We start from the raw sequence: 22,448 nt of genomic DNA on the forward strand, positions 1-22,448 counted from the left end.
CTGACATGGGTTTGGATCATAATCCTAAAAGACATAATCTCAAATACCATAATCCCAAATGCTGAAATCCCCAAAGATCAAAATCCCTAAAGTCTAAAATCCTAAAAATCTCAATCACAAGATAGTTGTATCCTGTTAGGCCAACTCTTATGAACGGTCTCCGTGCAACTGCCCATAATCTCTCCCTGCAATACACTTGGTCCTATGTTAAATTTGAAAAAACTAAATGGTCTTTAGCATATATAAATAAATATACGTCTATATTTCCCCACTGTTTTACATAGTCAGCATTACTTTTTACAATTCACTATGCTATGTATTTCATCTTCACATCATTTTCGATGCTGCAGGTATAAATGGTGTAGAGACTTTGAGAGAGTTCTAATTCCTTTTATGCGTTTGTTGCAAATTTGACTCTCTGAAAGTGTATTATCTCGGCATTGCCGGTGTGTAAGCATTGTGCATGTATGTAAAAATGTTGAAAGTTCCTCAATGAATATAGGGATGTCCTTTTGGTACATCTGCATTTGTGAAAGATAAACTTTCTCCAGATTCCAGCTCTTTCGGCATCTGCATATGCCCTAGTGAGCCGCTGAGGGTTTTGGTCGATCTCACCAACAGGCTTCGGTTGTTCATTACAGTATTTCAGACAACAGCTATAAAGCTGTGTGTCCACAATCACCAATCCTGGTGATATGCATTTATACATTTCCCTTTTTGACCTATTTCTTTATGGGTGTGGGTCATCTGCTCATCTTTCTTTTTTTTGAGATGGAGTCTCACTCTGTCACCCAGGCTAGAGTGCTGTGGCATCATCTCGGCTCACTGCAACCTTTACCTCCTGGGTTCAAGTGATTCTCTTGCCTCAGCCTCCCAAGTAGCTGAGATTACAGGCGCCTGCCACCACGCCCATCTAATTTTCATATATTTAGTAGAGATGGGGTTTTGCCACGTTGGCCAGGCTGGTCTCAAACTTGTGGCCTCAGGTGATCTGCCCACCTCGGCCTCCCAAAGTGCTGGGACTACAGGCGTGAGCCACCGCACCTGGCCAGTCTGTTCATAATTGTTACACCTGTGCAACCATCCTTGGTATAGCTGTTTATGCATGCAAAATATGTACGTTATTACTGACTATTTGACAGTGTAAAGTGGCCTGTGAAGCACCTTCATGTTTTTATGTTTCTCAAATTCCCCTTTAAAATATAAATAAATACCAAGAATCAAAAAAAAAGTTTTTTAGAATTATATTTTTGGGATTTTGATCTTTCAGGATTGTACTTGACAGGATTTGAGACTTTGGGCATTTTGCTCTTTTGGGATTTCAACATTCAGGTTTATGGCACTGAAGACTGTGTCAGGATTACGATTGGCTCCCTCCTGAGGTAAACTCAGGGAAAATACCTTGAATGGTATGACATTACACTGAGCACCTCTCCTCTTCTGGGCCATCCCAGAATCCTTGACATGTCACTCAACCTTCCAGGCCTCTCCTCAGCCTCTCTGCACTCCATGCAGGGTGGCATGAGCCGGGGATGCTGTGGGACGGGCCATGGTTAGGAGTGGGTCAGCCAGACCTGGGTTCACAGCTCTGCTGTGTGATCTGGGTGAGTCCCTTAACCTTTCAAGTGTCAGCCCAATCAAAAATAAATGTGATACTTACCTGTCATTCCAGCACTTTGGGAGGCCGAGGTGGGTGGATCACCCGAGGTCAGGAGTTCGAGACCAGTCTGGCCAACATGGTGAAACCCCATCACTACTAACATACAAAAATTAGCTGGGCGTGGTGGTAGCCACTTATAGTCACAGCTACTTGAGAGGCTGGGGCAGGAGAATCACCTGAACCTGGGAGGTGGAGATTATAGTGAGCTGAGATTGCGCCACCGCACTCCAGCCTGGGCAAGAGAACGAGACTCCATCTCAAAATAAATAAATAAATAAATAAAATACTCTTCCTGATTTTATACCTGAGGATTAGAGGAGGACCACATATGGGAACGTGGCTACCACACTCTCTGGCATATAGTGACTATTCACAAAGGAATAACCACTACTAACATTTCACTGTGGTCATCGTCATCGTTATTGCTCAAGCTTGCCCAGGACACTGAGACCTGACACTGTCCCCACAGAGCATTTACTGAATGGGTGGGTATCCCCACTTTTCAACAACCTTCCATGGGTATCTCGGTTTCACCTCTTGAGAGTGCTGTGGGGTCCAGCAAAGAAGGCATCACACCCATCTTAGGTCAAGAGGCCTCAAGAGGGAGAGTGGCCAGTTCAAGGATACACGGCTTCTGGAATAGGGAGTGACGGTCTTCCAGCGAATGTCCTGTATTCTCTTCAAGAACCCAAACCCCCGTCTCTACTAAAAATACAAAAACAAGCCGTGTGTGGTGGCACACACCTATAATCCCAGGCTACTTGGGAGGCTGAGGCAGGAGAGTCATTTGAACCCAGGAGGCAGGGGCTGCAGTAAGTGAGCTGAGATCGCACCACTGCACTCCAGCTTGGGCAGCAGAGCAAGACTCTGTCTCAAAAAAAGAAAGAAAAAAAAGAACCCAAACCCTGCTCCTAAAAGCAGACAAAGCAGAGAGGTGCTCAAAGAGGCCATGGGAACTGATGGAGTGGGAGAATGGAGGTCCCAGTTCCCTAGACAGAGCCGTCCACCAGTCAGGCTCAGGACTCCAAACGTGTGGTCTGGTCCCAGCAATGCAATGAATCAAGTAAGACTCACCCAGCATGATGGCGTCCACAGCTCCCCCTGGACAGAACTCAATCATGATCTGCAGAAAACACAGGGCAAAGTGACAATGAGTGGGGCTGCCTAGCCGTTGAGATGGAACCCCACAAGGCACAGCCAGGCAGGGTCCAATATGCCCAATGCCTGGGTGCCCCTGCTCCTCAGCCCCTCCTGCTCCTGCCTTGGGAACCCGTCCCCCTGCCCCAGTGGGCCTCAACCCTCACAGGAGGCTCTGACACCCAGAGGAGTTGCTTGAGTGCTTCATTTTCTGAAGAAGGAAAACTAAGTTGCTTTGAAGACCCGAAGCTTCAGCAAACGGCCTCTTCAGCCAAGCCCACACCCTCCCTCCTCGCTCCCACCTGTGCGCCTGGTGCCCACCTGCCAGCTGCCCTGTTTCCTGTGCTCCACAGCCAAGAACCTCAGGACGCCTTCCCCCCGGCCAAGCTGGCCACGTCCTCTCAGAATCCCAGCGCCTGTCTCAGGCTCCCTCCATCTTCCAGAGCCCTGGACCTTGCTGGCGCAGAACGCCAGGGCCTCGAAGATCAGCTCAGATGGAGAAACTGAGGCCAAGAAAGGGGATGTAACTGACCAAGGCCATAGAGATTGTTCCTGGACTGGAAGCAGAGCTCCAAACCCTCAGGTCATTCATTCATTCATCATACACTGACAGGCTGCAGGCAATGGGAGAAAAGCCAGGTCCAGGCCCTCAAGGGGCTCCCAGCTTAGTGGAGGGACAGAAAGGACGATTACAGTAGAAAGGCTCTTCCAGCCCTGGTTCACTCCCATTCTCACTCTTTCTGGCCCACTCTGGGCTCTTTGCATAGATGCTTTTGCTTTTTCTTTTCGCTTTCTTTCTCTCTCTCTTTTTTTTTTTTTTTTTTTTTAGACAGAGTCTCGCTCTTGTCGCCCAGGCTAGCATGCAATGGCGCAATCTTGGCTCTGCCTCTTAGGTTCCAGTGATTCTCCTGCCTCAGCCTCCTGAGTAGGTGGGATTAAAGGCATCTGCCACCACACCTGGCTAATATTTGTATTTTTAGTTGAGATGAGGGTTCACCATGTTGGCCAGGCTGGTCTCGAACATCTGACCTCAGGTGATCCGCCCACCCTGGCCTCCCACAGTGCTGGGATTACAAGTGTGAGCCACCCTGCCTGACCTCTTTTTTCTTAAAGTAGGGCTACAGGTGGTTGAGGAAGGGGGATGGCGTCACAAACTTCAGGACAGGCAGAATCACCTCTGAGCTTCCAGCTCCTGGCCCCTGCTTGTTGTGAAGTTCCTTCAACCCAGCTCAGCAGAGGCCCTGGAGAGTGGGGCAGTCCAGAAGACCCATGCTCTCTCTAAACAGGAAAGAAACCCTCAGCCATGGTCCAGCTGGACCAGAGACCGCTCTCCAGCCAGAGGAGGGTGGAGCAGACTCAGGAATCTGATGAGGCCTCCAGTTTGTGGCTTACCTTCCAGGGGCCTCCTGGCAATGTAAATATGACCCTGAGGTCATGTGGGTCCTATGAGGATGTGGTGATGTGTGGCTTTTGAGCCAGCCATGGCTGGGCCCATGGCCCAGGTCCACCACTCACTAGTGTGGCCGTGGACAGGTCACTTCAATCCTCTGAGACTGTGTCCTCAGTTGGAAAATGGGGCTGCTGATGCCGCTGCTCTGAACTGGGACCCCACCACCGGGCTACACTAGGGGTATAAGCCGGGCTGGGATGCAAGAAACCACAGTAGATGAAACAGGGGACTTCAACATGGGCCAAGGATACTAGAGATACTAGGTTCCAGGGGTAGCAACCATTCCAGGCCGTGCCAGGCTAGCCACATGCTGTGGAGGGCTGCATGCCATGGCAGAGAGCTGTGGAAGGCGGCATGGCCCACTTCCACGCCACTGCCTGCTGAGGAGGACGGAGGCTTTCTGGGTCACTCTGGTCCTGCCTGGTCATGAACGGGCCTGAACTCAGCTTCCCCAAGACTTCTCTCTAACACTACAGTGACCTGTCAGCCTTGAATAAAGTCATCAGAAATGGATCCATGCACGCATGCTGATCCTGAACGCCAAGGAAGTGGTACTTCCTCCATCCGCTTGTTCACTCATTCATTCGTCCATTCATTTGTTCACTCTTACCCAACCACCATCCAACCAGCTTGTTCCCAGAGGCAAGGGAACAGACAGAGGTGACTTGGAAACAGGAAGGCAATGACCTTCTGAAGCACAGCGTATCATTCTGCCTTGTAGTAATTCTCAGCTCCACAAAAGAGGAAGAAAAATTCTACTAACTGCTAGAAAAAAACCAAGTCACAAGAGGTGATGATGGAGAAGAGGCAAAACTTAGTCACCATGCAAGGCCACCTACTAGCTGGGCGGCCTGTGAGATGGGGATGATACACCCTAACCCTCATGGGAATGATAAGCTCATCCAGGCCTTGCCAGGTGCCTGGTTCCAGGTTGGGACTCAGTTGTGTGAGCTGTCACTATGATTCTTTCTTTGAGTTCATGGGTCTGTTTTTCTCATTTATTTTTGTTTGGTTTTGAGGCGCCATGAAAGCCATCCTCTCCCCTCTCACCCAGAAACGTTCCTGTGCCATTCTATTGAATCCTTGCATATCCTGAAGTTCCATCACCAAGCCCTGGTTGGGAACCCCTGCTTAGCTTCCCTAACACCTACCACCTGTATGGCCTTGGACAACTTCCAATCCTCTCTGTAAAATGGACTAATATTACGTGGCTCTCGGATTTACTGTAAGGAACAGATGAGGTGGTACTTATAAAGACCCAGTCCTAGGCTGGGGGCGGTGGCTCACTCCTGTAATCCCAGCACATTGGGAAGCTGAGGCAGGCAGAACACCTGAGGTTGCAAGTTCGAGACCAGCCTGGCCAACATGGTGAAACCCCGTCTCTACTAAAAATACAAAAAGTAGCCAGGCGTGGTGGCGGGTGCCTGTAATCCCAGCTACTCAGGAGGCTGAGGCAGGAAAATCATTTGAACCCAGGAGGCGTAGGGTGGAGGTTGCAGCAAGCCAAGATCACACCACTGCATTCCAGTCTGGGTGACAGAGTGCGACTCTGTCTCAAAAAAAAAGACCCAGTCCTAATACACCGTGGATATGTAACCAGGTCACACTTCCCCCTTCTCCAACAAGGTGCCAACACAAAGGAAAATGTTGTAAACTTGGGGTCGAGTCCTGGTGTGCCACTTAATTGACTATGTGACCCTGGATAAGTCAATCTCCCTGCCCCATCTGTAAAATGGCCTAATAATCTCTTGCCTCCAACTTCATTGAGAAAGTTAAAATGAGATTCCTTACATGAGAGAACAGCATGAAAGCCACACAGTTAATATGTGTTTGTTAAATCTCTAACAAATGAAATCACCAGAAAGTTTCATGCTTAGAACATGTTACTTAGGCTTCCTACAAAAATATGCCTTCCTCTCAGTCTGATTCCCAGGGAAAACAAAATAAAACAAAGAAATGCTTTCCCAGAACTACAATTTATTTATGTATTTATTTTTGAGAACTAAAATTTATGGACATGCCATCAGCTGTTCTTTTTTTTTTTTTTTTTTTTTTTTGAGACGGAGTCTTGCTCTGTCTCCCAGTCTGGAGCATAGTGGCGCTATCTCGGCTCACTGCAAGCTCCGCCTCCCAGGTTCATGCCATTCTCCTGACTCAGCCTCCCGAGTAGCTGGGACCACAGGCATCCGCCACCACGCCCGGCTAATTTTTTGTATTTTTAGTAGAGATGGGGTTTCACCGTGTTAGCCAGGATGGTCTCGATCTCCTGACCTCGCAATCCGTCCACCTCGGCCTCCCAAAGTGCTGGGATTCCAGGCGTGAGCCACGCACCCGGCCGCCATCAGCTGTTCTTAAAGAGTCAGTATGAGAAGTGACGAAACCTAGGCAGTTCCTGCATCTTTCAGTGAAACTGTCCCTTACACAACACTCTTACACAAGGTCCCTATGCCCTCTCCAGAGGTCAGCATTAGGAAAGCTCATGCATTCTGACAACCTGGCTTGCTTCCTCTTCTGCAGTTCAAGAGCTCCACAACCCCTTGAGTTTCCCTTTTATTTATTTATTTATTTTTTTGCCTTGGCTGCTGGGAAGCTCTGGGTGAAGTTCCTCAGCCTTGGTTTGACTCCCAGGTCTTACTTGCTTTTTTTAGTATCTAGGTCTTAACATTTTTACCTTCAGCTTATCAGTGGCTGGAGGACTACAGGGGACTGGTATTATAAACTTGTCCAGGTTTTTTGCAGAAATACATGGGATTTAATTAATAAAACAATAGTCTCAATAGTAACCGATAAAATAATAGTTGAATGTGTCTCCCAGAAGGCACGTGTTGGAAACTGAATCCCCAGTGTTGGGAGGTGGGGCCAACAGTAATGGGAGGTGTTTAGATCATGAGGGCTCCACCCTCATGAATGAATTAGTGCTGATTATAAAAGGGCTAGAGGCAGCCGGGCGCTGTGGCTCACGCCTGTAATCCCAGCACTTTGGGAGGTCGAGGCGGGTGAATCACAAGGTCAGGAGATTGAGACCACCCTGGCTAACACGGTGAAACCCCATCTCTACTAAAAATACAAAAAATTAGCCTGGCATGGTGGCAGGCACCTGTAGTCCCAGCTACTTGGGAGGCTGAGGCAGAAGACTGGCGTGAACCCGGGAGGCAGAGCCTGCAGTGAGCCGAGATCGGCACCACAGCACTCCAGCCTGGGCGACAGAGTGGGTGCAGAGGGGCGACAGGCTGGAGTGCAATAGCACGATCTCGGCTCACTGCAAGCTCCACTTCCCGAGTTCACACCATTCTCCTGCCTCAGCCTCCCGAGTAGCTGGGACTACAGGCGTCGGCCACCAGGCCCAGCTAATTTTTTTGCATTTTTAGTAGAGACGGGGTTTCACCATGTCAGCCAGGATGGTCTCGATCTCCTGATCCGCCTGCCTCAGCCTACCAAAGTGCTGGGATTACAGGTGTGAGCCACCGCACCTGGCTTAGTTGTTTTTTTGTTTTTTGTTTTTAATGGAAAGAACTGGCCTAGAATAACCTACTTCTACAGATATATCTATTCTTCTGATGAAGGTCCCAGTGGTCCAGCCCCCTGCTTCCTGGATAAAGGGAGGCTCCTCAGGATTCAAAGCTAAAGGCCTCTAAGCCCTCACCAAGTCAAAAGTGAATGAAGCCCGCTCCAGTGCCAAGGACTGATTCCTTGAACCTGTCAAGGGCATAAGCAGCCTATATTTGCAGGTGGCTCAGGGTTTTCCCAGGACCTGAAGAACTGAGGTTTGTGGTCAGTTTAGTGCACTGATAAGTATCAACTGAGTGTCTACCAGGGGCTCTACTTTGCTAGGCAACAGCAGGGACCACAAAAGTAGTATGTAATCAACCAGCACTATCTGAGCTCCTAGTGCATGGCAAGCCTGGGGACTGAGGACCCAGGAGAATCAAACAGGTCCCTGCTCCAAGATCACCAGCTGAGAGAGATGTAGGATGAGTGGTGCAGGCACATGGTGACTGTGTAACCCAGCAGCCTGTGGACACAGTGATTAACCTGCCTTAGAGCTATCCCAGAGGAAGCAGATATCCAGGCTGAGTTTTGAAGGGTGAATTTACCACACGGGGAAGGGTAAAGGCATTCCTGGCAGAAGACAGAAGCAGAGGTGGGACAGCACGGAAAAGCATGGAAGGGGGTAATGATGGAGCATTCCATGGGGTTCCAAAGGATGGGAATCCAGCAGGCTGGAGGTCAACTAGAACTAGAACTTGAACATCTCAAAGTATGAACCTAATCTGGAGAGCTGTGTGTGTGTGTGTGTGTGTGTCTGAGGAGATACACCAAAGGGTTTAAGCAAGGGGTGTTGTAGACAGGCTTTTGCTTCAGAAAGATCCCCCTGGATGCATTATTAAAGAAAGAAAAAACAGTGGGTTTGGGACAAACAGCAAAGAGGCCATTTCATGAGTCCTGGTGTTCTGGGCACCATGGCTACCTCCCCCTCCACATACAGCATTTCTTCCTTCCCCTTTGTGAAACAGCCATGAGAACTGGGTAGGACTTACCCATCCCCTGCAAGGGAGGGGTAGAAGCAGGGTACTAAGCCAGTCAGAAAAATTTTCTGCCTCTTGCCCTGATTCAGGGCTGGTGTCATCAGAGCTAAGCTGCTGAATTGTGCTTGCTGGTGTAGAATGCCATGTCATCTCACTCTGGAGCTAATCAGGAAGCACACTGCTCTGATGGTTGCAGGAAGCCACGCTGCAACCACAAGAGAAGTGGGTGTGAAGACAAAGCTAATACACAGAGGAAGACAGAGAATCACAGGAAAATGGAGAACAAGCCTGCTCCCTACTGACTTTTTAGGCAGAAGATGCAAACGAATTAATTTCTGCAGTTGTTCAGTAGGTTAGTTTAAGGTTTGCTGTCACTTGTTACCAGAAGTACCTGATCCCACACTTGGCAGGAGATGATGAGTAATCACATTCTCCAGGAGGCAGACTCCAGGTTGTACCAGCTGAAAATGCGACACCAGTGGCTCTCAAACTTGAACGTTCAGCAGACTGCTTGTTAAAACAGATCACTGGGTCCCACCCTACAGCTTCTGATTCAGTGGGTCTGAAGTAAGGTCCAAGAATCTGGCTTCTAACAAGTGCTCAGATGCTGCTGCTGTTGCTGGACCCCTGGTCACATTTTGAGAACTACTGCTTAATGGGAATTTATATGAGCAAGAGGCCTGGACCCTGGGACCACATCTCTCCTCCCCTTAACAAAATACACTGTAAGACGGTAGAGAAACTTGGGGGCAAACTGGCAGAAGTACTGTCTCTTTTATGCTCCTTGTTATCCTAAATTTCATCATCAGTGTTCCTTTTTCTCTTGCCTCAAACCACAGAGCAAGAGGCTTCAGTAGGATGTATGATCATCCTCATCAGTCTTTACCAAGAGATGGTTTGAGAAGCCCTGAGTATTCACATAGAAGCTTTGGGAATCTTCATTATTAAAGACAGTACTGCAGTCTGTTCCAATGAGTGTGTTTTTAAAAATTATTTCCATACCCTCCCATCTTTAAATAAAAACTTTGAGGACCTCTAAATATGTGTCAAAGGGTATATGGGGGTTAGTAAAAGACCAGATGGATAAAAATGACACCAAAAGCACAAGCAACCAAAGAAAAAATAGATACACTGGACTTCATCAACATTAAGCATATTGTGCATCAAAGGACAATATCAAGAAAACAAAGGCTGGGTGCAATGGCTCATGCCTGTAATCTCAGCATTCTGGGAGGCTGAGGTGGGAGGATCACTTGAGCCCAGGAGTTTGAGACCAGCCTGGGCAACATAGGGAGACCTCATCTTTACCAAAAAAAAAAAAAGGAAAAAAATTTTAATTAGCTGGGCATGGTGGCACACACCTGTGGTCCCAGATACTTGGGGGGCTGAGGTGGAAGGATTGTTTAAGCTTAGGAGGTCGAGAATGCAGTGTGCAATGACTGTGCCACTGCACTCCAGTCTGGGAGAACGAACAAGACTCTGTCTCAAAAAAAAAAAAAAAAAAGAAAGAAAGAAAAAGAAAGCCATAAATGGAAAATATTTGCAAATCATATATCTGATAAAGGACCAGTATCCAGAATACATAAAGAACTCATAGCACTCAACAATAAAAGAGTAAATAACCCAATCTTAAAATAGGCAAAAGATTTGAATAGATGTTTTTCCAAAGATGTACAAATGGCCAATAAGCATATGAAAAGACGCTTAACATTACTAGTCATTAGGGAAACACTAATCAAAACCAAAATGAGATACCACTTCACACATGCTAGAATGCTTAGAATTAAAAACATGAACAACAAGGCCAGGCAAGGTGGCTCATGTCTGTAATCCCAGCACTTTGGAAGGCTGAGATGGGTGGATCACCTGAGGTCAGGAGTCTCTAATAAAAATACAAAAATTAGGTGTGGTGGCACACGCCTGTAGTCCCAGTTACTTGGGAGGCTGAGACAAAAGAATCATTTGAACCCAGGAGGCAGAGGTTGCAGTGAGCCAAGATCACGTCACTGAACTCCAGCTTGGGAGACAGAGCGAGACGCCATCTCAAAAAACAAAAGATAAACAACAGTAAGTGTTGGCAGGAATATGGAGAAATTGGAACCTTCATACGCTGATGGTGGTAATGTAAAATGTGCAGTCCAGGCACTTTGGGAAAGAGTCCAGCAGTTCCTCAATATGTTAAACGCAGCATTACCATTGATCCAAATGGCAATTCCCTCCTAGATATAGACTCAAAAGAATTTTTAAAATATGTTCATTAGCTGAACAGACTAAGATAAAAACTCAAATTATGGCCAGGCACGCTGGCTCACGCCTGTAATCCCAGCACTTTGGGAGGCCAAGGCAGGTGGATCACCTGAGGTCAGGCATTTGAGACCAGCCTGGCCAACACAGAGAAACCCTGTCTCTACTAAAAATACAAAAACTAGCCAGGCTTGGTGGCGCACGCCTGTAATCCCAGCTACTTGGGTGGCTGAGGCAGAAGAATCGCTTGAACCCAGGAGGCAGGGGTTACAGTGAGCCGTGCTCACATCACTGCACTCCAGCCTAGGCAACAGAGTGAGACTCTGTCTCAAAAAATAAATAAATAAATAAACAAAAGAAAGAAAAAGAAAAAGAAAAAAACCCTCAAATTACTACAATCAGAAATGAAACAGGGGACATATTACTACTGATTTGACAGAAAGGACTATCAGAGAGTACTATGAACAACTGTATGACAACAAATTGGATAAACTAGATGACATAGAAAAATTCCTAGAAACACAACCTGGCAAGCCTGAATCATGAAGAAACAGAAGATCTGAACAGATGTAACTTCTAAGGAGACTGAACAGTAATTTAAAACCTCCAAACAGGCTGGGCGCGGTGGCTCATGCCTGTCATCCCAGCACTTTGGGAAGCCAAGGCGAGTGGATCACGTGAGGTCAGGAGTTCGAGACCAGCCTGGCCAACATGGTGAAACCCCATCTCTATTAAAAATACAAAAACTTAGCCGGGCGTAGTGGTGGGCACCTGCAGTCCCAGCTACTCGGGAGGCTGAGGCAGGAGAATGGCGTGAACTCAGGAGGCGGAGCTTGCAGAGAACCAAGATCGCCCCACTGTACTCCAGCCTGGGCGACAGAGCAATAAATAAATAAATAAAGTAAAGAAGTGAAAGAATAGCTATTCCATAGGCAGAGCATGGCATTCCAAAAAATAAGAGGAGGAACGTGCCCACCTAGGTACAATGCTTACTTATATAAAAGGTAATAAAAATCATGGAGGAGATGTGCTCTACTACAAGGGTTTGTGATAAAGGATTGCTAATCTTTGTGTAACTACTGTCTTTCACAAGAGCCTTTATTATTATCTTTATTTTTTTTAAATTATAGTTTAAGTTATGGGATACACGTGCAGAACACATAGGTTTGTTACGTAGGTATGCATGCCATGGTGGTTTGCTGCACCCATCAACCCATCATCTACATTAGATATTTCTCCTAATGCTATCCCTCCCCTAGCCTCCCAACCCCCCAACAGGCCCCGGTGTGTGATGTTCCCCTCCCAGTGTCCATGTGTTCTCACTGTTCATATATTATTATCTTTAAAGTGAGACTTATTTTAAAACTAGGAATGTTTTTGTTCTTAAGATATCAGGACATCAGGACACTTCCTGGGTCTGTTACATCCTGGGTCTGTTTCTGTTCCCTTAACCATAAACATCTTATGGCTAAGAATACCTAACCTCCTGAGAATGTGATCCAGCAGGCCTCAGCCTCATTTTACCCAGCCCCTATTCAAGATGAAGTCACTCTGGTTTGAATGCCTCTATCATACTGATGCAAAGATACTCAACAAAACACTTGCAAATCATATTCAAATATTAAAAGAGAGATTACATCATGACCAAGTGGGATTTACTCCTGGAATGTAAGGATGGTTCAACACACAAAAACCTATCAACGTAATATACCACATTAACACGATGAAAGGAGATTTAAAAAAACCACATGATCATCTCAATTAAAGCAGAAAAAGCATTTGGCAAAGTTAAACACCACTTTATGAGAAATACTCAACAAACAAAATTGAAGAAAACAACCTCAACATATACAAAGGTCTTATATTAAAAGGTTGTATACTGGGCCGGGCGCAGTGGCTCACACCTATAATCTCAGCACTTTGGGAGGCCGAGGCAGGCGTATCACAAGGTCAGGAGATTGAGACCATCCTGGCTAACACGGTGAAACCCCATCTCTACTAAAAATAAAAAAAGAAAAAGAAAATTTAGCCAGGTATGGTGGCAGGCGCCTGTAGTCCCAGCTACTCGGGCTGAGGCAGGAGAATGGTGTGAATCCAGGAGGCGGAGCGTGCAGTGAGCTAAGATCGCACCACTGCACTCCAGCCTGGGCAACAGAGTGAGACTCTGTCTCAAAAAAAAAAAAAAAAAAAAAAGGCCATATATTAAAGGCCATATATTAAAAATGCACAGTTAACATCGCACTTAATGGTGAATGACTGAAAGCTTTTCCTACAAGATCAGCAACAAGGCAAAAATGCCCACGCTCACCACTCCTATACAACATAGCACTGGGAGTCCTAGCCAGTGCACTTAGGCAACAAAATGAAATAAAAGACATCTAAATTGGAAAGGAGAAATAAAATTATTATTATTTTTTTAAATTGAGATGGAATCTCACTCTGTCACCCAGGCCTGAGGGCGGTGGTACAATCTTGGCTCACTGCAACTTCGACCTCCCGGGTTCAAGCAGTTCTCCTGCTTCAGCCTCCCGAGGAGCTGGAATTACAGACATGCGTCACAATGCCTGGCTAATTTTTTTGTATTTTTAGTAGAGAGGGGGTTTCACCATATTGGCCAGGCTGGTCTCGAACTCCTGACCTTGTGATCCACCCGCCTTGGCCTCCCAAAGTGCTGGGATTACAGGCATGAGCCACTGCGCCCAGCCAATAAAATTACTTCTGTTGGTATACAACATAATCTTATATGTTGAAAACGCTAAAGATTATGCAAAAAAGTTAGAATTAATAAACACATTTAGTTGCAGGTATGAAATAAGCATACAAAAATCAATTGTGTTTCTACATACTAACAATGAATAAACAAAAAATTCAATCTACAACAGCATCAAAAAAATGAATATACTTAGGAATATGTATATAGTATTCCTAAAAACTTAAGAAGAAATAAACTTTAAAAAGGAGGCAAAAGTCCTATGCACTGAAAACTATAAATTGTTGCAAAAAAAAATTAAAGATTGGCCAGGCGCGGTGGCTCACACCTGTAATACCAGCACTTTGGAGGCCAAGGCGGATGGATCAGGAGTTCAGGAGATCGAGACCATTCTGGCTAATACAGTAAAACCCCGTCCCTACTAAAAAAATACAAAAAATCAGCCAGACATGGTGGCGGGTGCCTGTAGTCCCAGCTACTCGGGAGGCTGAGGCAGGAGAATGGTGTGAACCTGGGAGGCGGAGCTTGCAGTGAGCCGAAATCATGCCCCTGCACCCCAGCCTAGGCGACAGAGCAAGACTCCATCTCAAAAAAAAACAAAAAAAAATTATGACACATATAAATGAAAGACATCCCAGGTTTATGGATTGAAGACTTAATATTGTTAAGATGTCAATACTACTCAACATGATCTACAGATGGAGTGTAATGCCTGTCAAATCCTGATGGCAGCCTTTACAGAAACAGAAAAATCTATCCTAAAATATTTATGGAATCTCAAGGGATCCTAAATAGCCAAAACAATTTTGAAAAAGAAAAACAAAGGTGGAGGTCACACACTTCCAGATTTCAAAATGTACTACAATGCTACAGTAATCAATACAGTGTGGTATTGGCATAAAGACAGACATATCGATCAAGAGAACAGAATAGAGAGTCCAGAAATAAGGCTGGGCATAGTGGCTCACACTTGTAATCTCAGCACCTTGGGAGGCCAAGGTGAGAGGATTGCTTGAGCCCTGGAATTCAAGACCAGCCTGGGCAATATAGTGAGACCCCATCTCTAAAAAAAAAAAAAAAAAAAAAGAGAGAGAGAGAGAGAAAGGGAGTTCAGAAATAAACCTTCACATACATAGTCAAATGGGTTTTGGCAAGGATGCCAACAAGACCAATCAATAAGGAAGGAACAGTCTTTTTGATAAATGGAGCTGGGAAAACTGGATATACATTAAAGAGAGAAAAGCTGGAGCCCTACCTTACCCCATACACAAAAATCAACTCAAAATGAATTAAAAAGTTAAGTGTTAAACTTAAGAAATTAAAGATGACACATATAAATGTGTCATAAAACTCCTGGAAGAAATCATAGGGGAAAAGCTTCATAACATCGATCTTGGCAATGATTTCATGGATATTACACCAAAAGCACAGGCAAAAACAACAACAACAACAACAAAAAACCCAAAAATAAACAAGTGGGACACATTAAACTAAAAAGTTCCGCACAGCAAAGGAAACAATCAGTAGAATGAAAAGGCAGCCTACAAAATGGGGAGAAATATTTGCAAACCATATATTTAACATGGGGTTAATCTCCAAAATACATAAGGAACTCCTACAATTCAATTGCAAAAAAACCCTAATATCCCAATTAAAAAATGAATGAAGGACTTGAATGGACACCTCTTCAAAGACGACATACAAATGTCCAACAGGTAAATAAAAAGATGCTCAACATCACTAATCATCACGGAAAGGCAAATCAAAACCACAGTGAGCGATCATCTTACACCTGTAAAAATGGCTATCATCAAGAAGACCAAAGATGACACGTGTTGATGAGAATGTGAAGAAAAGGGAGCACTTGCACACTGTTGGTGGGTATACAAAACGGTGCAGCTGCTATAGAAAACAGTATGGAAGTTCCTCAAAAATTAAAAACAGAACTACTTGGCCAGGTGTGGTGGTGCATGCCTGTAATCCTGGCACTTTGGGAGGCCAAGGCGGGTGGATCACCTGGGGTCAGGAGTTCGAGACCAGCCTGGCCAAATGGCAAAACCTCGTCTCTACTAAAAATACAAAAATTAGCCTGGAGTGGTGGCGCATGCCTGTAATCCCAGCTACTCAGGAGGCTGAGGCAGGAGAATTGCTTGAACCCGGGAGGCAGAGGTTGCAGTGAGCCAAGATCATGCCACTGCACTCTAGCCTGGGCAATTGAGCAAGATTCTGTCTCAAAAATAAATAAATAAATAATAAATAATAAAAATAGAACTACTATATGATCCAGTAATGCCACGCCTGGGTATTTATCCAAAAGCATTAAAAGCAGGATCCTGAAGAGATACCTGCACCCCCATGTTTATCGCAGCTCTATTCATAAAAGCCAAGATGTAGAAACAACCTAAATGTCCACCGACAGATGAATGGATAAAGAAAATGTGGTATGTACACATCATGGATCCCTGTTCTGCCTTAAGAAGGAAATTCTGCAGCCGGGCGCGGTGGCTCACGCCTGTAATCCCAGCACTTTGGGAGGCCGAGGCAGGTGGATTACAAGGTCAGGAGATCGAGACCACGGTGAAACCCCATCTCTACTAAAAAAACAAAAGATTAGCCGGGCGCGGTGGCGGGCGCCTGTAGTCCCAGCTACTCAGGAGGCTGAGGCAGGAGAATGGCGTGAACCCGGGAGGCAGAGCTTGCAGTGAGCCGAGATCGCGCCACTGCACTCCAGCCTGGGCGACAAGGGAAAACCCCGTCCAAAAAAAAAAAAAAAAAAAAAAAAAGAAGGAAATTCTGCAAAGTGAGACAATATGAATGAACCCTGAGGACATTACGCTACATGAAATAAGCCAGTCACGGAAAGACAAGTACTGCAGATTCCACTTAAATGAGGAATCTGGTAAAACAGTCAAACTCCTAGAATCAAGAGTGGAATGGCGGTTGCCAGGGGCTGATGTGGGGGAAATGGGGAGTTACTCATTACTGGGCACCAAGTTTCAGTTAAGCCAGATGAATAAGCTCCGGAGGGAGATCTGCTGGACAACACTATACCTACGTCTGTAACAATGTGCTGTACACGTTAAAATGTGTTTAAAGGGTAGTCTCACATTAAGTGTTCTTATCACAATAAAATACAATTTAGGGCGAGGCGCGGTGGCTCATGCCTGTAATCCCAGCACTCTGGGAGGTCGAGGTGGGAAGACTGCTTGAGCTCAGGAGTTCGAGACCAGCCTGGGCAACAAAGTGAGACGCCCGTCTCTACAAAAAATACAAAAAAAAAAAAAAAAAAAACTAGCCAGGCATGGTGGTGCATGCCTGTGGTCCTAGCTACTCAGGGGGCTGAGGTGGGAGGATGGTTTGCGCCCAGGAATCAGAGGTTGCAGTGAGCCAATTGTGCCACTACATACATTCCAGCCTAGGTGACAGAGCTAGACCCTGTCTCAAAAAACAATTTAAAAGAGAGAAAAAGAAGGTGGTCCTGCAAGGGCTGGGATACAGGTAACACATTCTGGTAAGGGAGGTGCCTGCTGTATCTGGGCCCTCTCGTCAGAGGTGTGGTCTCTGCACCCAGGAGCTCCTTGTTTCCCTGGCGACCTCAGCCCACAGGCACTCTCAGAGGGTGTCTGATGGGGGATGTCACAGCAGCCTGTAATCGCCGGCTTTCTTCTCTGGCTGAAGGCCAAAGGAAACTGGACACCTGTGTTCCATGACCCCCATCAGTTTAGACTGAGCAGCTGTTGTGGTGCCGTGTAAGGGTTGGAGCCTTGCTACGTGATCCTGGCAGGCCGCATCACCTCTAAGGTAACTCGTTCATCCATTCATAAATGTATCAGGCACCTGCCCTGTACCAGGCATTGTTTTATCTGCTGGGAATGCAGCAGTGAAGAAACAGCTTCTGTCTCCCGGGAGTTCCCATTAAGGCCAATCTCTGGGTCTGGGTGGTTATCTCTACCTGCCAGGCGGGGATAAATGAGACAGCACACGTCACGCGCCCAGCATTAGACCTGCACGCCTCAATTTAAGTAATTATTCGCCTTCTTGGCACAGTGTCCACTTAGAGCTGCCGTGGGGCTGACTACTACACAAACATCTTTTGAGCAAATGAGGAATCAGCTGAGCACTGCTCAGGACTGACAGAGCCAGGATTTTACAATCTCTCTTCTCCACCAGACCAATCCTCTGGGAATAAATATTGACACCAAAGCGCTGTGCCAAGCTGATTTCTGCCCTTCTAAGTAATGCGCACAAAGAAAATACAACGTGTGCAGGCGTTCTACGGTTTTACGTCATGTCCTTGAAATCCCCACAAGGCAGGCAGTTAGCACGTTAACCTGGGACAGCCTCGGTATCCCCATTCACGACACCTAATGCAATTTGAGAGCTTACTCTGTGCCAGGCCGTAGGCTAAGTGCTTTCCATGGATTATCTCACACTCACTATTTGAGGTAGGTATCCTAAAAACGCCTGGACCTCATAAGATTTATTGTGAGGATTAGGTAGGATAATGTATGTCAGAACAAAAGACATTGCCTGATACACAGTCAGTCAATGCCTGATAAATGTTATCAAGTATTACCAGCACTAGGTATTATTTTATTCCCATTTTACGTACGGGGAAACTAAGGCTCAGGAAGATTAAGGTCACAGATAAGGGGCAGAGATCTATTAAGCACCCCATCCCTCCTCATGTCTCAAGGAGGAAGCCACAAACAGGCTGGGTCCCAGCCCTCGGGCGGGTGGGGAAAAGGCCACTCTGTCTCTTCGCTGCAGCCCTCTCTGGGCCCTGCTGGTCAGCACACACATACCAGTGAGCTTGCTCACCAGAGATAAGGAAGCCAGGATGTCCCAGCCCAGATAAGGCTGAGCCTGAACCATCTACAGGGTTTAGACATTAACTTTCACAGCCCATAGGCAGTAGGGCCAGCAGGAATTGGGTTAGCACTGTCCCAGCCCCAGCTGTCCTCAAGAGAAAACCGAGTGCTAGGTGCAGTGGCTTATGAGCTCAGGAGTTCGAGACCAGCCTGGGCAACAAGGCCAAACCCTGTCTCTACCAAAAATACAAAAGTCAGCCAGGTGTGGTGGCACATGTCTATAATCCCAGCTACTCGGGAGGCTGAGGCAGGAGAATCGCTTGAACTGGGAGGCAGAGGCTGCGGTGAGGCGAGATCGTGCCACTGCACTCCAGGCTGAGCAACACAGCAAGACACTGTCTCAAAAAAAAAAAAAAAAAAAAAAGAAAGAAAGAAAGAAAGAAAAAGAAAAAAGAAAGCAAGAAAATTAAGGCACATTCACTCCAGAGGTGAGGCATCAATACCCAGTGACCACACCGTGCTCTGAGCCTGGGTCCCCTCACCTCCCCGGGCTTTCCTGAGGCCAAGAGCATGTCCTGGGTACACAAAGGTGCTCAATAAATAAATGTTAGCAAAACTCCTAGAACTCAAATTAAATAAGCCACAGCCAGGAGATGTGGACATGGTCCTGGGTCTGCCACCGTCCTTCTGTGGGGCTGTCCTGACCTCTTTCCTGCTCTGAGCCTCTGCTGTTTTCCCATTTGGAAAATGAAGCTCTCAACAACGATAAGGTCATTTGCAACATGGACTGTGTAGGTTCAAAGTGACAGAAGTCACTTGATCCTTGAAGAAGCAGTTTAAGTCTGAAAAACTCCCTTCATATGACCCATTATGAAAGCCCAGGACCTAGTACATCATCGTAAGTGTTTGCTGAATAAATGAATGAATAAACGTGAATGAAAAATTTCAGTAGCCTTAAGATACCCAGAAATCAGGGCAGAACAGCCAAAAGATGGCTAACAGAGACGACAGCCAGATTGTGCAAACGAAGCAGGACAAAGGCAAGTGAGTGCCTCCCTCTACTGCCAACGAAGAGAGAGGAGATGATGGCTGCCATTACTGAGCCGCTAGTGCATACCTGGCACGGCACTAAGTGTCTGCTAAGCATGCCTTCACTTAATCTCATGAGCAACTACACATATTCCTGTTTTACAGATGGGGAAACTGAGGTTTTGTGGGGAAGGGGCTTCCCCAAAGCCACTCAGCTCATAAGTGACAGAACCAGGGTACAGACCAAGGCTAGTCCTACTCCAAGACACACAGACAGCCTAACTGTGTAGCCATGGGCAAGCCGCTTTCCGTCTCTGGGCTTGTTTCTTCCTGCAGAGGCAGAGGTAGGCATGGCCATCAGCCCCCCAGGCCTCCCTGAACTGAGAGACGCTGTCAGTGGGGCGGTGCTGGGAACTTCCTTAGCCTCCCCGATACAGCCCAGAAGACAAAAGTTATCCAACCAAGGCCTCCGCCTGCAAAGCAAGTCCCTGGAGGCAGACACCAAAAAACACAACAGTCAACACAGAAATGTCCTCAGCATATCAGCAGCCAGCTGCTGTGGGTGGAGTCCCAGAATCTCCCCATCTCTGAGCTCCAGGACAAACAATGCTGCCATTGACGAGGCAGCCTACACCCCCAGGCCTCCCAGGAACGCTGGGCCGGCCGTGTTCCTCCACCCCCGGCCTCACCCACCACATTTGAAGGAAGCCTGGGGAAGGAATTAGGGCTGCCCTTGAGCAGGGTGAATTGAGTTCACCCACGGGCAAGGGCATCTGGAACAGAGGGAATGACCTTCAGGTTCCTAAGTGTGTATGTGCCATGGGGCGCGGTGGAGGGAGTCCTGCCAAGGCAAAGGGGAGGGATCATCTCAGGGATGACTTAGATACACCCCACCCCTTTTACAGATGCAGAGACTCAGGTGGTTCCACACCTAACCATGCGTGCCCAAGTCCCAAGGCACCTCAGGATGGAACCAAGGCGATTCCATTTCAGGTGGCCTCACTCCCTTGGGTACTATCTGGCCCACAGGTCGCACGCACTGGCTCTGCGGTCAAAGTCCCCTGAGCTTGAGTCCATCCCATCTTCCAGAAATGCCAAGATCAGGGCTAAGATCAGACTCTGTGCAGACGCCAAATGGACTTCAGCCCTAGCAAAGAGGCAAAGGCAGTTGTGTGTCTGCAGGGACATTTTTTCATCCATTTGACCGTCTGTCTCTCTGGCCACTGTTCTCTAAAGCCAGCTCCGCTAAGAACAGTGCTGGACACAAAGGGGAAGGAGCCAGGCCCATGCCCCTGCCCTGAGGGAAGTGACCCCCAGGGAGGAGGTCAGGAGATGGACTCACAAAACCCAGGACAAATATAAGAAGGGACAGGGAAAAGCACACAAGCTGCTAGAAGGTGGCACATTCAACTCAAATTGCTAAAGGTTTTGTAACCTTTGAGTTGATCCTTGAGGGACAGGTAGGACTCAAACCAAGAGAGGGGGTGGCAGTGCGGGATGGTGGCCACTGCAGGCAGAGCATGCGCTGGCCCACTCAGAGCCCGCTCAGGAAGCCAGGGAAGAACTACTTCCCTAAGGGCAACCCCCAGCCTTCCCGGATTCATTACTCAAGGGACATATGTCTCCAAAGAACCAAAGTACCCGCGTGAACCAAGGTGAGCACTGGGTTTCCACTCCGGGGCCAGACACACCTGGATCCCAGTTCTGGCCAGACGCTAACAGAATGACCTTGGGACAAGTAACTTCGGAGATCCAAGCTTCAGTTTGCTCATCTATAAAGTGGGGGTGATGGTAGAGGCTGCCTCCCTGGTTGTGATCACATGGGATCACACAGGGAAAGCCTGTAGCTCAGAACCCAGCGTCCAGTGAGTACTGGACAGTAGCATGTCCATGCTGTGTCCATGCTGGAAACCGAAATCACCACGCTTAGAGACAGCCCTGCACCAGCGCCTGCCCCATGCAAGGCTGGAGAAACAACAGGTGTCCTGGGCAAGCTCACACCTCCCACAGGACAATAAAACACTGCACATACACACACACTGCGTGGCGTCCATCTGTTGTCCACAGCACACGTCACCAACTCACATACTATACGCCTTACTTTTATTGTCTGTTGTCTGCCTCCCTCTCCTCCCCGCCCCCTGTAGAATGTAAATTTTCAATTTCCAGAGGGCAGGCCTTTGTGTCTGTGCCCCAGCACCTAAACTGCCTGGCACACAGTCGGTGCTCCCTGGGGAAACGTGTGTTGGTGTATGAATGAATGACTGAGTGAATCACTGCTATCCTGTCTACCCGAGGGAGGTGGGAGGCCAATCACATGAGATCATGCATGTGGAATGCCAGACACGGGTAGGTGTTATCATGACGGGGACAGAGGCCACGACAGCTGCAAGTGCTAAAGATTCCACCAGAGACAACCCAACCCCAAGTCCAGGAAGAAAGAAGCAGCTCAAGAAACACAAGGAAAACGGAACACAGCCCCACAGCCTCCCGCACCTCCCTTGTCTCCACATGCCTTCCCGTAGCACTGGAACCATCTGCTCCTATCTCGTACCAGGAAGGAGCATGCATCCAGAGTGGTCACCTGGCCGGGGCAGGGCAAACCAGGGAGCGTGTGCCGATGTAGAGGGGCAACCACACCCAGCATGGCGCACAGAGCCTGTGAGGGAATAGGGTCCGTGGGGCCAGAGCCGCTGATCCTTCAGGCCAAGTCAGACGTCTAGATTCTTACATGAAAGGTGTGGATGTATAAAGGGCCACACCAATGTATATAGTACAAAAAGCTTGCTGTTGAAGAATAACTTTCAAACCTTGTTTTTCCTCTGTTCTCATAGCACAGTCATCAACACAGAAGACGTCTGTGACCAAATGTGGGGGTTTT

General features: G+C 47.3%; 1 protein-coding gene across 2 annotated transcripts in view; it reads right to left on the reverse strand.

The window, feature by feature from the left end:
• The window catches only part of STK10 (serine/threonine kinase 10), a 149,318-nt gene that overhangs the window by 81,008 nt on the left and 45,862 nt on the right, over positions 1–22,448 (reverse strand). For both annotated transcript variants that reach the window (XM_009209570.4, XM_031666600.1), the window contains one exon: positions 2,735–2,783. In XM_009209570.4, the coding sequence (XP_009207834.1) occupies positions 2,735–2,783 (49 nt within the window). The remainder of the gene's footprint in view (positions 1–2,734; positions 2,784–22,448) is intronic.

The sequence above is a fragment of the Papio anubis genome, chromosome 5 (genome assembly GCF_008728515.1).
Source record: "Papio anubis isolate 15944 chromosome 5, Panubis1.0, whole genome shotgun sequence".
NCBI classification, from domain to species: domain Eukaryota; kingdom Metazoa; phylum Chordata; class Mammalia; order Primates; family Cercopithecidae; genus Papio; species Papio anubis.